Raw genomic sequence first — 13,247 nt, forward strand, 5'->3', positions numbered from 1 at the left:
GATGACATTGGTTCCCTTTTGATTTTGGAACCTCCTACATATATGTACGATAGATGGACGAGTACGAGTATGATTTATTTCGTGGTGCGCCCTGCATTGGCACCGCATTGCAACGATCAACACTTCAGATGGGACGAATGCACTGTGCAATGAGACAACAGACAACAAGCTTGAAGGGGATGACAGAAAGGAGAATTGAGGGTTGATAGCAATTGATTGATATTGATATTCTTATCGTCTTGATACAAAATTTCTGACTCGTTGTTCTCCGCATTTCCGAAATCCGATCCAGTTTCTCCGCATCCGGATTGCAACCGAGGATATTGACCCCGTCGGTTGGTCGTCCCTAGAAGTCTTTCCTCCATTCTGTCACAGCCGAGGGGGAGAGGAGGTCAATTGAAAGTTCTGGTATCTGTACCTCGTACCTCATTCCTCTTCAATATGGGTTGACTGTTGTCTCTTTCAAGGAGCTCACGAGCTTCCTCAAATACCATCTTTCTTCTTCCCACCTTGAACTCTCCCCTCCATCATCTACTGACCCCTCCTACGCCAACATGCCTATCTTCAAGTCCAAACAACCCCCCATTGACAGTACGTCATCTTCTCCAGACACATAATCCACATAAATGCTAACACCCATAGTGCCATGGCATCTCCCTGTATGGACCTGGCTATTTGATTCCGAATATAGTCCCCTGCGAAACTTCGCACCCCAAGACATCAAAGGCTTCACCAATGCCGCCACCAAAGAACATCTCAGTTACGCCGACATAAAAGTGCACTCGACACACCTCTCCACCGCACTGGTCAAGAAATATGGCCTGCAACAAGGCCAGACGGTCGCTCTCTTCTCCCCCAACACCGTCTGGTACCCCTGTTCCATGTTCGGCGTCCTACGTGCCGGTGGTGTCATCTCGGGCGCCTCTCCAGCCTACAACGTCGAAGAGATGAGCTATGCGCTCAAGACGGCCGACGCCAAATTCCTCTTCACCGTCCCAAGCAGCATGCAAGTCGCCGCCGCGGCAGCTAAGAATGCTGGCATCCCACAAGACCACGTGTTCCTCCTCGAAGGGAAACTCGACGGCTTCACATCCATGGCTGAGCTCCTCGAAATCGGAAAGTCGTACGGCCCATCAGGGCAAATCGAACAATTCAAACTCCCACCAGGCAAGAAAAATAAAGACGTCTGCGGCTTCCTATCCTTCAGTAGCGGCACGACGGGTCTCCCCAAAGCCGTCATGATCGCACACTCCAACGTCATCGCGCAATGTCTACAGATACAACAGATCTCGCCAGACACGCTCCGTCGCATCCTGGCCGTGCTCCCCTTATTCCACATCACGGGCCTCGTCCACCAAATGCACCTGCCCGTACTCCTCAACGCCAACGTCTACATGCTCCCGAGCTTCAGCATGGATTCGATGCTCGCGACGGTGCAGGAGTACAAACTCGAGGAAATGCTACTGGTCCCACCCATTCTGATCCGCATGGTGCGCGACTCGGCCACACTGGCGAAATACGACCTGTCCTCGCTGAAGCGTTTTTCGTCCGGCGCGGCACCCCTGTCGGCGGAGATCCTCGAACTCCTCCAGAAACGCTTCCCCGGCACCGGCTTCAAGCAGGGCTACGGCATGACGGAGAGCTGCTCGTGCATCACCGCACACCCGCCCGACAAATACGACTTCAAATATGCCGTGCGCGTCGGCACGATCGTCGCGTCCACCGAAGTCAAGATCGTGGATCCAGACACGGGGAAAGAATGCGGCCTAAACGAGCCGGGCGAGATCTGGGCGCGCGGCCCCCAGATCGTCATGGGCTATCTCAACAACAAGAAAGCGACGGACGAGACGTTCGACAAAGACGGGTTCCTGCACACGGGCGACATTGGTGCCCTCGACGACGAGGGCCTCATCACCATCACTGACCGTCTGAAGGAGATGATCAAAGTCAAGGGCATCGGCGTCGCGCCCGCCGAGCTCGAAGACCTCCTCCTTGGCCATCCTGAGGTCGAGGACGTTGCTGTCCTAGGCATCCCCGACGACTATGCGGGCGAGAGACCCAAGGCGTATGTCGTGTTGCAGGCCGCGAAGCGTGGGGAGCCGGAAGATGCGGCCAATAGGTTACTCAAGTATGTCCAGGACAAGAAGGTCCGTCATAAGTGGGTTACGGAGATCGAGGTCGTAGAGGAGATCCCGAAGAGTCCGTCCGGTAAGATCCTAAGGAGGGTGCTTAGGGATATGAATAAGTCGGGCAAGAAGGGTGTCGTGGTCAAGGATTCGAGGGAGCGCGCGAGGTTGTGATTATTAATGGTGGACGAGGAACGAGAAGGGGAAGATACGTTGGAGATGTGGCCCGGCTGTCTGGTCTGGTCTGGTCTGGTCTGGGCTGTCATCAACAGGTCCGTCCGAGCGAGAGAAAGAAGTAAAGACTCGGAGGTGGGAGAAAAGCACGAAAGAAGGCCTTCAACTTGGCATCGATATGCGTCGTGGGCTTTTCGTGTGCAGTGGCTGGCTGGCTGTTGGTGTTTCAAGCGCGGAATCAAGTGTGCAGCCTGATTATGTCGGATATTATGGATTCAGATTTGAGTCTCTAGGTAAGTCGCTCCATACGTGTAGCCAGGCTATATCATTGATATATAGGTACAAGATGGAGAAACTCAAGGGAAACATGAAATATCTATCGCTCCCTTCTCGTCATGCCAGTGCGGTCTAGTCTTGGTGAACCATGAGAAGCAGTCTGCACTGACAGGTAGTCGAGACGTCGCGGTCTGATTCAAGCGGCCTCCAGCCGTTTGCCCTCGAGGCCATCTTTGATGTGTGGTGAACCGCCGCTTCTGGCCTCAGGTTCGCCATTGTTGGAACTTCTCTTTCCCCTCAAGCTGTACTCACTTTGTTATCGTGTTCGTGTGTTGTCGCTCATCCATCACATCACCCTAGACCCCAGTTCTCTCGGGTAGGTACCTATATCTTGAGGCTCAAACTGGGACCATCCATCACATACACACCCACTGCACCTTCCCAAGTGTGAGCTCATTTGCACCTTCCAAACTGTTGGCTCACTCACACCTTCCGCAAACTGCTTTGCTCTTGCACCGCTCTCCAGGCAGACATTTCGCCCTCAGTTCGTCACGTTTCGTCGTCCCACTTCTGCGTCTTCTCTCCCTCTCAGACTACGAGTCATTTCCTACTCAGGGTCTCATCATCGTTGCTTCTCCATCTTCACATCTTCACTTCATCAATCTTGTTTCAATCACCCTATACCTCAGTTCTCCGTCTACTCTCTCCGGAATGAGTCTTCACAAGCGTGGGGCGAGTGACGCTGGTCAGCCAACAGCCAAATCTGGTCGTATCAAAACTTCTGACTCTCAACCTGATCAGGTAGGGTCTCTACCTAATATCATCATCATCATGATTCTAATGTAATAGCAGGAGATTGCCATGTCTACCGACCTCCCAGAAGCCTGTGGCGACTTCAAGATTGAGGTCAAGCTTAGGTCCAAGTCCAAGGCTGCGAGAAATGACCCAGAACTCACAATACCCCAACGTGAGCTGTACCAAAAAGTCCTCTTGGAGAAGTCAAACGGAGGTCCACCTACTCTAGAACATCGATTTGCAGCTTCCCTGGCAGTCCATGGTCCTAGCCTGGATCCTGGTCAAGACCAATCCGATGACGAGCCACAACCCACCCCCGACATTGAACATGTTGATAGGAGTCAACGAGACGATCTTGTATTGAGCCAGCGCGGTGAGCAGAGCAAAAGTAATGCCGAAAATGAAAATGACGACGACCAAGATGACGACGATAAAGGTGAGATGGATTTCGAAGGTGACTACTATGAAGATAACAGTGAGGACGAATGCCGTTCCGAGTATGATGTGGATTTTGAGTTCAAGTGGCTCGAACCAATCGATGTCAAGGCAATTTCTACATCAAGACTTGACGAAGATGGCAAACCAATGAGGGCTGGATACTGCAATGCCAAGTTGATAAGAAGAGGCCAAATGCGCGATGACTTCTATGGGGAGATGGAACAGCCTTCAAGGGAGACTTCGATGCTCGCGTTTGATCTGTTCGACCGGTACGGCCGACTGAGATCTGAGTTCAAAACCCATCCGATCATCAAGGGAACTGGTATCTGGGGTCAGGAACTGGATGGTGGGGACATACTGCTCATTGAAAAGGTCTTTGTCAAGAATGAGCACCGCAGACAAGGACTTGGGCGAAAGATGATTGAGTCGTTGTTGACCCTGGCCCGGGAGAAGACATGGTCGTTCTTCGCTTTCGCTTGGCCAACCGTCCTGAGATTGCACGACTTCAGCCAAGAGTACGACAGTTTAGTGGAAGAGGCGGAAAGAGATCGACTGGAAGAACGCGAGCATGATCGAGCTGTTATGTTCCACAGATCTTTGGGTTTTCGAAGGGTGGGATCCACGATCTGGTTTGCCTTGACTCCCGACGTTGATCATCCTTCACGACAGCTCAGCTCAATGGAGGATTTCAACCCCTCAGAAGCGCCTCCAACCTCTCTTCATTGCCTCTTGAGCCCACTTCAGCAAATTAGTGACCCTCCCCCATCCGGTTTCGACCGAATACGAAACCCGCAGCCTCGGGAGTCCCCAGATTTTCTCAGCGTCCTCCAAAACTGTATGCAACAAAACGGACTAGCTGACGCCTGCTGGGAGACGAAAGATAAACATGGTAACACAGTCCTTCACCTTGCTGCGTCAATTCTCAGCGTTGCGTGCATTGAATGGATTCTGACCCAGGGCATCGGAGCTCGGCTTCTTGAAATGCGCAACAACCGAGGCGAAACCCCTCTCGAGTTATTGCAATTCAAACTCGAAAAGCTCCGCACCCAGAAGGTCTTCAATGACTTAACTGTTCCTGTCTCCGATGAATTCGAAGGATATAATGACAGTGCTGTTCGTTGTTTGATCTTGCTGAAAGGACTGGGCTCTGTGGAGTCTATCACGGAGCTTCAGGGTCCGGATGCCCTGCTGCAAATCGTTGGAGGATGCACTTGCGGACAATGTCTTAAGGGGTTTCTGAGTCCTCGGATGTCGTACGCTCTCCTTTGTCAGGCTGAAATCGGACACGACATGATGGATGAGGGCATCAGTCAGTTGCCGGGACCAGACTGGGTTGAAGGTCACATGCATAATCTCGGTGGCTTACCTTCAAAGGTGCTGAATAACCTCAAAACGAACAAGTCCATGCGTCAAGGCTTTGTCAACCTCTGGCTACACATTGCGACCTGTCTGAAGAGCAGGACTGTGCCTACCGCACCCAACGTGTTGGACATGGTTGAAGACGCTGGAGAGTGGCCACCTGCTACCAAACATTATCTCCAAAGAGGCGGTACTGTGGAACCAGTGTTTCTAGCGGTTTGCAGAAATGCCATAGAGCAGGATAAGTGGGCGGGAGATGGAAATCACGAGGAAATCTTCAGCAACGAGATCTCGAAGCTACCTGAGTGTCGGAATGACCATGAGTTTGCTTACGTTAGTGGAATGTGCGGTTACGAGCGCATTTCTCTCAGAGGGACGGTGGACATGATGGGCAATGGCTGGGACGAGGTCAGAAACATTTTCGATTTGCTAATATGATAGCTGTCTCGCGGGCAGCTGGTACGACTAGGGTTACAGTGGAAAACACGGAAGGGAAAGGGGCGCTGTTAGGCACTCGTTTTGATATTCGACACACCGCTGTGCTGCAAATTCGAACGCCTGTCTTCGTTCACTCGGTCCCCCACTGATGTACGAGTTGTATTCTAGATACATGTATGATACAGGGAGCAGTCAGCGATGGAACATTACGTAGAGCTACGAGAAATGCATTAATGATAATACCTTGAGAATCATCCATGACTTCACACTGTTATTCGCAAGGCACCACCGCGAGACCGGTGCAGGACGGCAGTTATATAGACCAACCAGACGTGATTCGCTAGAGGGATAAGATATTTTGTTTTTATCTGCAAGTATCGTATGTAGACGAGAACAACTCTGCGGCATAGAGCGCCTTGCAGGTATCACGTTCTTCGAAAGATTATTTGATGTTTGATGTTTGATGTTCCATGCTTCGCGCAATACATTCAGTCACGCACCACCAGTGTTCTTAGAGGTGGTCATTTCATTAATTATTTCGGACGTTGAAAGTCGCGTCACGATCTAGTTACTTAGTTGAGCCGACTCTTGTATCTAGGTATCTTCAAGAGTACGAGTCTAGTTATCCAGCCACACAGCCACCCAGGCTCGCTCGGCTCAGCGCTTTCTCCTCTCCATGCACATGCACATCCATTTTATTTACAACTCATCCCTCGGCGTCTTGCCACCCTTGGCCTCATCCCACTCCCTGACCCAGCTCCTGACCGTGCGGATCTCCCACTCATGCGCAGCACGAATGAAATCCGGCTCCGCAGTGACATCCAGAATACCCACGCTGTCCCAGTGATGGCCGGCGCCCGTGATGAGCATCTGGTCGGCGCCGTAGCGCGTGCTCGCGTTGTGGCCGTGGTAGCATACGTCGCGCCACACGTCGCTGGCGCCGTCGATGAAGACCAGGCGCGGCGCCGAGATGTTGAAGTCGCCGTATTGGTTGTACGTCGTCACATTGGGTCCGGTGGATGAGGGCACCGCTTGGGGTGAGGTCGGGCCTGTCGGGAAGGCCCAGCTGCACCATTGTTGTGTGTAGTCGAGGTCGATGAGGCGGGAGAGCAGGGATGGTGTTCCCTTCGGTTGTGGCAGTTGGTACACGCCTTGTTCCAGGCATGTGCTGTATAGGTACGACCGGGATTCGCTGTTGCTGGGGTCCGCGTAGAATGTTTCTAGTTGGGAATCGAGTGGTTAGTATGGTTGTGAGAATGGAATGGGTTGGGATATCGAATGGTACGGCGAAAGGGATGGCTTACGGTTCTGGGTCGAAAAGCATTCCGTTGTGTCGATCAGATCCTCGCTGTCACACGTTGACACGATCACGTTCTTGACGTAGTCGGCATACCCGCCTAAACCTGTCCATGCTGATCCGTTTGTGTAGTTCGACAGTTGAGTGTCGATCACGGTGATGTTCGCCGGCGCATTGGGATCTGTCACGTTATTGCAGAAATCGAAGAAGTCTCGAGAGTCGTACGCGGGCCACCAGTTCAATTCTTGCCAGGTGTTGGTCGGGTAGTTCATCGGTCCACCGATTGGAAATGCAATCTGCAACAATCGTTAGTTTATCGTCTTGAGCTGGGGGGAAATAGTGTCCTCGAAAACTCACAGTCATGGCGAAATCCCGCAAATCACTCAGGGGCCCCAGCCCAAAGATCTCCTTCAACTGCTGGATGGCCTCAGTATTGTTGGTCTCAATCAGATAGTCCACGTTATCGATGATATTGTTGATGCGAGAAATGCAATCCGGTGGGCCATTGATTTGAATGGGGTTGTACCACTCAGGATATCCATGAACAGCATGAACCACGCCTGAGGAAGCGATGCCTCCCCATAGTAGTCCCTCATATTCTACGAGCGAGAACGCTGTCTGTGCACCCGCTAGACTCCCACCATAGAGAATCCAAGGTGTCGTGTCGGCCGTCAGGTTATCACCTCCTGTGGTATTCGGGAACAGCGCGTTCTGCGCAAAGTACGCATTATCCGCGATGGTCTGCTCTGTTGTCAAGTACCTTAGGTTATCCGTCGTCGAGTTTTCGAACGGCCAACTTTCGCCATAGTATCTATTCTCGAGGATCACACCCAGACCGTTCGTGGCATTCATAAGTATTTGGATGATTCCTGTCTGGAGATTCGAGAACCGTGATGGTCCGGAGGTCTCCCCACCGATGTACAAGAACACTGGACCTCCAGGCTTGTAGTACGTGTTGTCGAAGTAGTATCTCTGAGTGAATGTTTCGTTGGTATTCGGTGCATATCGAGGACTGTCTTGGAAGTGGTCAATCAGTTGGTCGAAGGTGTATGCGGTGTAATTGGTGGGTCGTCCATTGTCACCGAGGGGTCCAACCTGTCCTGCTGCTATGCTCGCGAGGTTGAAGCTGAGAATAGCGACGTATGCCGTAGAGAGGTACTTCATCTTGGATGAGCCAGGACCCTTCTCTGCTGGATCCTTTCACCCGACGAGAAGCATGAGAGTCCGTGTTGCTTGCGCGGGGAGGACGATACCTATGAACCATTGGCGAGCTCCGTAAATGAGAGAATATCGAAGATGACGCCATGGCAAACTGAGGGTAGCACCGAGATAGCAATCGTAACATCCCATGAGCTAGTCTGGAGGTTAAAAGATATAGCCGGTGGCCAAGCATAGTCAAGCATGACAAGCTTGTGTGATCCTGTGGGATGGAAGCTTGCTTGAGCTTGTGTGGATTTCCACTTTTCGTGATCAGCGGGGTTCCGATTGGTTTGCTTGAGTTGGAGTATCGAATGCTAACGGTTAGTGACAAGGCTGCATTGCACAGATCATTACCGCTTTGATCTCGCCCGAGGTTGCATTTTTGGAGGGGTACCTCCACTAGGTGCAGCAAGGTGCCTAATTCCGAGGATCCCTCAGGGAAAATCCGCACGCAAGGATTGTTCCCTGGCGTATGGGTTGGAGATTGTCAGAAATGTGCAATGAACGCGAGTACGTCAAGTGCATGGCCCGACCGATCGTTATTAGCTTGCACTGTTCAAGGTGCATGATAGACTGATGGTTCTAGAGACCAAGTCAACGGGTATGATTCAGGCATTCAGTCTGAATCGTAACCAAATTTCTTGTCGAAGGATGAAAAAGCCATTGATGTTTTTTCGTTTAATGTACAGATACCACTCTCTGAAGTTCGAGATCATCAGATTTAGGTATGACAGATGACGTCGACTTTTCTTCCTCCTTCTTGGGTCCCTCTTGGTTTATCCCACGCCTACTGGCAGCTTCTTGTAGTTTCTGCGTATATTGCTGCGACTCAGCCGCAAATCTGCAACGCGATCTTATTGCCGAGCCATATTTGTAGAACAAAAATGGTATTGGTAGGCATAATACCGAGATAAAGGCGGGGATAGAGGACGCCCAATGAATTCCCAATGCTCGATACATTGGAGTTGTGAAAAGTGGGAAAATGGCTCCGAACATATATCGTATAATAGACATACCGGCCAGGACAGATGCTGCATAAACGGTATAGGCATCCAATAGGTAATTCACAACACCCAGATATATCAACATGATACCAAATCCGAATGGTACCATTGCTGCCACACTCACCATCCAATGTGTGGAAGGTGAGTTCGAAAAGGCAAACCAAAACATGCTAATCGGTAAAGTGGTTGAAGCTACCATGCAAAGAGGTAGACGGGCTTCTGGGGGCGCAAAACCATCATGTCGCTCCTGAACTCGAACATAACGTTTGTTGTCAAATACTGAGTAAATGGTTCCAATGAAGATTCCGACCATGACACCGAGAAAGGGAAGACCGCCTTGCCCAGGACTCCAGCCACGGCCTTCTTCGTAGACCACTGGAAATGCACCAAAAAGCATGTAAAGTGTTCCATATACGATGGCCGTGTAGAAAGTGAACAGTAGAACGATCGGCTCATGAACGAGTACTATCCATGGGCGAGACAGGGCAGTTTGAAGTCGTTTCGTGAGGGTGACTTTGCCTTTTTCGAGATCTGTTTTACTCCCATAACTTTGGCCGGTCATTTTGGTCAACTTCTCGGCGCGTTTCCGAAGGAGTACAGGTGCGTAGGTCTCAGGCACCAGGAAAGACACCAAAACCCAGACAAGTAAGGTGCATAAAGCTAAGAACCCTTCAATCCATCGCCAGCCAGCAGCAGTGCCGAGATAGCCACCGATTGAAGGTCCGAGAGCAGGGCCTGCGGTTGTTAGTACACGGTGCTCATGTGTGGGAATAATGCACATACCTAGATAAGGGGTTGCAGCAAATAAGCACAATCCAAGGCCACGTTGCTTCGCGTTGAACAAATCGGATATGACACCTCCTGCATTGGTCAATGGCGACGAGCCAAATGCACCTGCGAAGAAGCGGAGGATAATCAATGACTCGATGTTTTGAGCGCCAGCGCAGCTACCGGTGAATGCAGCCATGATTAGAAAGCTGAAGAAGAACGGTATTTGTCTTCCAATGGTCTCACTTAGAGGAGCCTGATATTTATGTTAGTATTGGGTGGATTTTGGGACTTGAGATAGTTGGTATTTAGAACAGACTCACCCATATTAAAGGTCCTATAGCAAAACCTAGGATAAACAAGGACAAACCAAGGGTGGCCACTTCATTACTCACACCAAAATGATGGATGACCATTGATAAGCTACCGACGTATGCTGATGAAGTGAAGGATACGATCAAGGTTGCGAAGGCTGTAGTACCCAGTATAATAATCTTCCTCTTTAGACTGAAGTTCAATGGGTTCCGAGGGTCATCTGGGATCCAGGTCACCATATAAGGATCATTTTCTGTGCCAGAACCCTCATAATCGTGATGTAAGATATCGTCGGTGACGGCCCCCTGATCGGTCATAAGAGCCCAATATGATAGGCGTTTTGGCGGCACAACAGGCTCATCAAAGTTCTCGACATTGTTGCTTGTCATTACTGTAGCTCAGAGTGTATTCTTGGTCCAACCGATGGCTTCAAGATTAGAAGTTGAGGCTTGTCCCTGACGTGGTTGGAAGAGAATAGATTCCAGGCCAGCCCGCTTAACGAAATTCAACCGCAAATCAATGTCTAACGTCTTGTGACATGATCATGAGACAATATCGTTCAATGCCTCGGCTATCTTGGGCACTGAGAACCAGTGCTGGTCAACGGCAAAAAGTTGTAGGGGCAACTGAGGTGCAAACGGATAAAGACCGAGACAAGTCTGAAACTTGGCGAAGACTCTGATAGATATAAAACAAAGTTTTGGATGTGCTGGCGGTCTGGCGGAATTTTAGGAACGAGGTTGTCATCTTCCGATGGCATTGGACTGGTTCGAGTAATAAGAAAGCACCGTGACAGTCAAACCATCTGCGGGGTGCCTAAATAGGGGACAGGAGATTCCGAGGCGATCATGTTCGAGTCAACCGAGTCAAGACTAAGAGTGAAAGACATGACAAAAGTCCCAAAGATTTAGCTCCAAGCAAAATAGCGGCCATAAAGTTGGTTCCATTCCACGGAGGAGGAGGGGCCGGCAAATCGGCAATGTAACGCTTAAGCCTTAGTCGGCTGAGAAAGCTCACCAAGTGAATAAGGCTGAAGGGGATTCTGATGTTTGATTGGAGGGTAACGGCCGTCGACCGCCCGTCGTGTCTCTTAGGGGGCAATCCTCAAGGTCCACGTAAGTTAGCTCCATGGAGTGAAAGATGGTGCTGACAAGTGAGAATGATTTTCGACACCAAGAATTCCCACGCCACAGTAATTAGGAGGGAAGCTCAGCTTAGAGGTCTTTGCCTGAGTGGATGAGACATCGCCACTCGGTATGTCCTTTTGACAGCTGGCATGTATCCGGTTTTTGAGCTGGATTGATTCTGTTCATGTTGCAAATACATGAATCTGGGCCTACCTAGGAAGGTGATTGAGAAGCTCGGTATTTCTGATGGCAGAGATGCAGATGCTAAGGCCTGGAAATGCCCAAACGGATTCGGGTTTCGTGGGTACTTTTGAGACCTTCCTAATTCTCCCCATCTTCTTTTTTCCCTCTCGTTGTACCTTCCCGAATAGCTCAGCGCTCACCGCCACATTCACGTGACCCAAGACGCCATCATATCATGTGACCTGGCCGCCACATTATGTAATTGCCTCTCCACTCCTGGAAATGCCAATACAAGCGATGGCGCGTCACATCTTGTCCCAAAACCTGATCGACGTCAGTCCTTCGCATTTCGACTGGGCAAATTCGTGTCTCCCCGTGTCTTCCCCTTGACCTCTGGTGCACCTGATCAATGCTGGGCCCAGGTAAACGCAACCACAAGCGCAAGGCTCATTTCGTATCCGTGTGAATGAACCAAGCATCCTGAAATCCAAAGTGTCTCTGGCCTTGCTCACGCACTCCTCTTCGTAGGTCATAAGATCGTTTTCTCACCTTGTCTTGCCCTCCACCCTCTTTCCCATCTCCAACCTGCATATCCATCCCAATACTACTAAAAGACAATCTCTCTCTCTCTCTCGATCGTGATTTTCGAGATGGGCCTGACCGACCTTTCCATCCTCGTCCTCCTTGCGACTGGCCTCGTCTTCTCCATCATCGAACTCGGCTTGTCCGCTTGGGCGGTTGACGTAACTCCTGATGGCAACGAAGCCAATGACCGCTTCGGTTTCCTGGTATTCTGCTCAGTGTGGACCATTTTTGTGACCGCCTTCCTGATCGCATTCCCAATATATGGAACAGCTTCGAGAGGAGATGTCGAACGATGGTACTCCCCATTGACCATCGCGCTCAATGCGGTGACCATGATCTTCTGGCTGGCTGGATTCGCAGCTGATGCTGATCTGTACAATGGTTATAATCCGAGAGGTACAGCAGGGGCGCTTTTAGCTTTCGCGGTCATGCTTTGGTAGGTCATCCACTTCTCGCACGCGCATTGCGATTTGCATCCTGACTAACTCGCTCGATAGGCTCATTTTCCTCGCACTCCTGATCCTGAACATCCTCACTGCGATTGGCGTTCTGAGAAGTGACAGGGCCGGGCATACAAGAATGACAAGAGGAAAGGCAGCAGCGACAGTATAAATAAGTGGTGGTGGCTTCAAACTTCACGGTGGCTTTTCTCTGCTGAGAATGGCCTTCAGTGGCATCATAACCACATTCACTGTTTTGCGGGCAGCGCGATGTTCTACGACCAGCAATTGCAAGATGACTGAAGTTATGGCATTGCACACTGTTTGTCAAGAACAGCTCCTGTGGCGCATAAGAAATGACTTTTAATTTCTGTAATTTGATGGTTGATGGATATGGATTTCATCTCGATCCTTTAAAATGATTGCTTCAGCGAATACCCCGGATGGTGTTTAGGTTGATGGACTTGTTAATTATGTATTAGATGTTTACGACTATCTTCAAATATGCATATGGAGACTTGTAATATTGCTCAAAGATGTGCAAAGCCACTTCAACTTTACCGTTGCTTGCATCCCACTCGGTAACTTACCATTGCCAACTACTGATTATCCCTACTTTGGTTTCAGCCAGCAAAGTCACCAAGACGCTCGTACTCGTTTTGCAGGGCTCCGCTTTGGAGGATATTTCCAATGGTCATGCAGACCGGGGGCGGTGCATCTGC

General features: G+C 50.4%; 5 protein-coding genes across 5 annotated transcripts; 3 read left to right on the plus strand and 2 right to left on the minus strand.

Moving 5' to 3' along the window:
* Nucleotides 1–554: 554 nt before the first annotated feature.
* On the plus strand, nucleotides 555–2,300 carry LTR84_005676 (uncharacterized protein; the record flags this gene model as incomplete). Its single annotated transcript, XM_064849241.1, has 2 exons — nucleotides 555–591; nucleotides 643–2,300. 2 exons carry the CDS (start codon nucleotides 555–557, stop codon nucleotides 2,298–2,300), a joined length of 1,695 nt encoding a protein of 564 aa, XP_064703944.1.
* Nucleotides 2,301–3,287: 987 nt separating this feature from the next.
* On the plus strand, nucleotides 3,288–5,606 carry LTR84_005677 (uncharacterized protein; the record flags this gene model as incomplete). Its single annotated transcript, XM_064849242.1, has 2 exons — nucleotides 3,288–3,377; nucleotides 3,429–5,606. The coding sequence occupies 2 exons, from the start codon at nucleotides 3,288–3,290 to the stop codon at nucleotides 5,604–5,606; spliced, it is 2,268 nt and encodes a 755-aa protein (XP_064703945.1).
* A 699-nt stretch (nucleotides 5,607–6,305) lies between these two features.
* On the minus strand, nucleotides 6,306–8,067 carry LTR84_005678 (uncharacterized protein; the record flags this gene model as incomplete). The annotated part of the gene is made up of 3 exons (XM_064849243.1): nucleotides 6,306–6,826; nucleotides 6,911–7,199; nucleotides 7,261–8,067. The coding sequence occupies 3 exons, from the start codon at nucleotides 8,065–8,067 to the stop codon at nucleotides 6,306–6,308; spliced, it is 1,617 nt and encodes a 538-aa protein (XP_064703946.1).
* Nucleotides 8,068–8,781: 714 nt separating this feature from the next.
* On the minus strand, nucleotides 8,782–10,579 carry LTR84_005679 (uncharacterized protein; the record flags this gene model as incomplete). The annotated part of the gene is made up of 3 exons (XM_064849244.1): nucleotides 8,782–9,842; nucleotides 9,891–10,131; nucleotides 10,199–10,579. The coding sequence occupies 3 exons, from the start codon at nucleotides 10,577–10,579 to the stop codon at nucleotides 8,782–8,784; spliced, it is 1,683 nt and encodes a 560-aa protein (XP_064703947.1).
* A 1,571-nt stretch (nucleotides 10,580–12,150) lies between these two features.
* On the plus strand, nucleotides 12,151–12,697 carry LTR84_005680 (uncharacterized protein; the record flags this gene model as incomplete). Its single annotated transcript, XM_064849245.1, has 2 exons — nucleotides 12,151–12,521; nucleotides 12,583–12,697. 2 exons carry the CDS (start codon nucleotides 12,151–12,153, stop codon nucleotides 12,695–12,697), a joined length of 486 nt encoding a protein of 161 aa, XP_064703948.1.
* Between the last annotated feature and the right edge of the window lie 550 nt (nucleotides 12,698–13,247).

Source organism: Exophiala bonariae, assembly GCF_035927105.1.
Source record: "Exophiala bonariae strain CCFEE 5792 chromosome Unknown scaffold_21, whole genome shotgun sequence".
NCBI classification, from domain to species: Eukaryota; Fungi; Ascomycota; class Eurotiomycetes; order Chaetothyriales; family Herpotrichiellaceae; genus Exophiala; species Exophiala bonariae.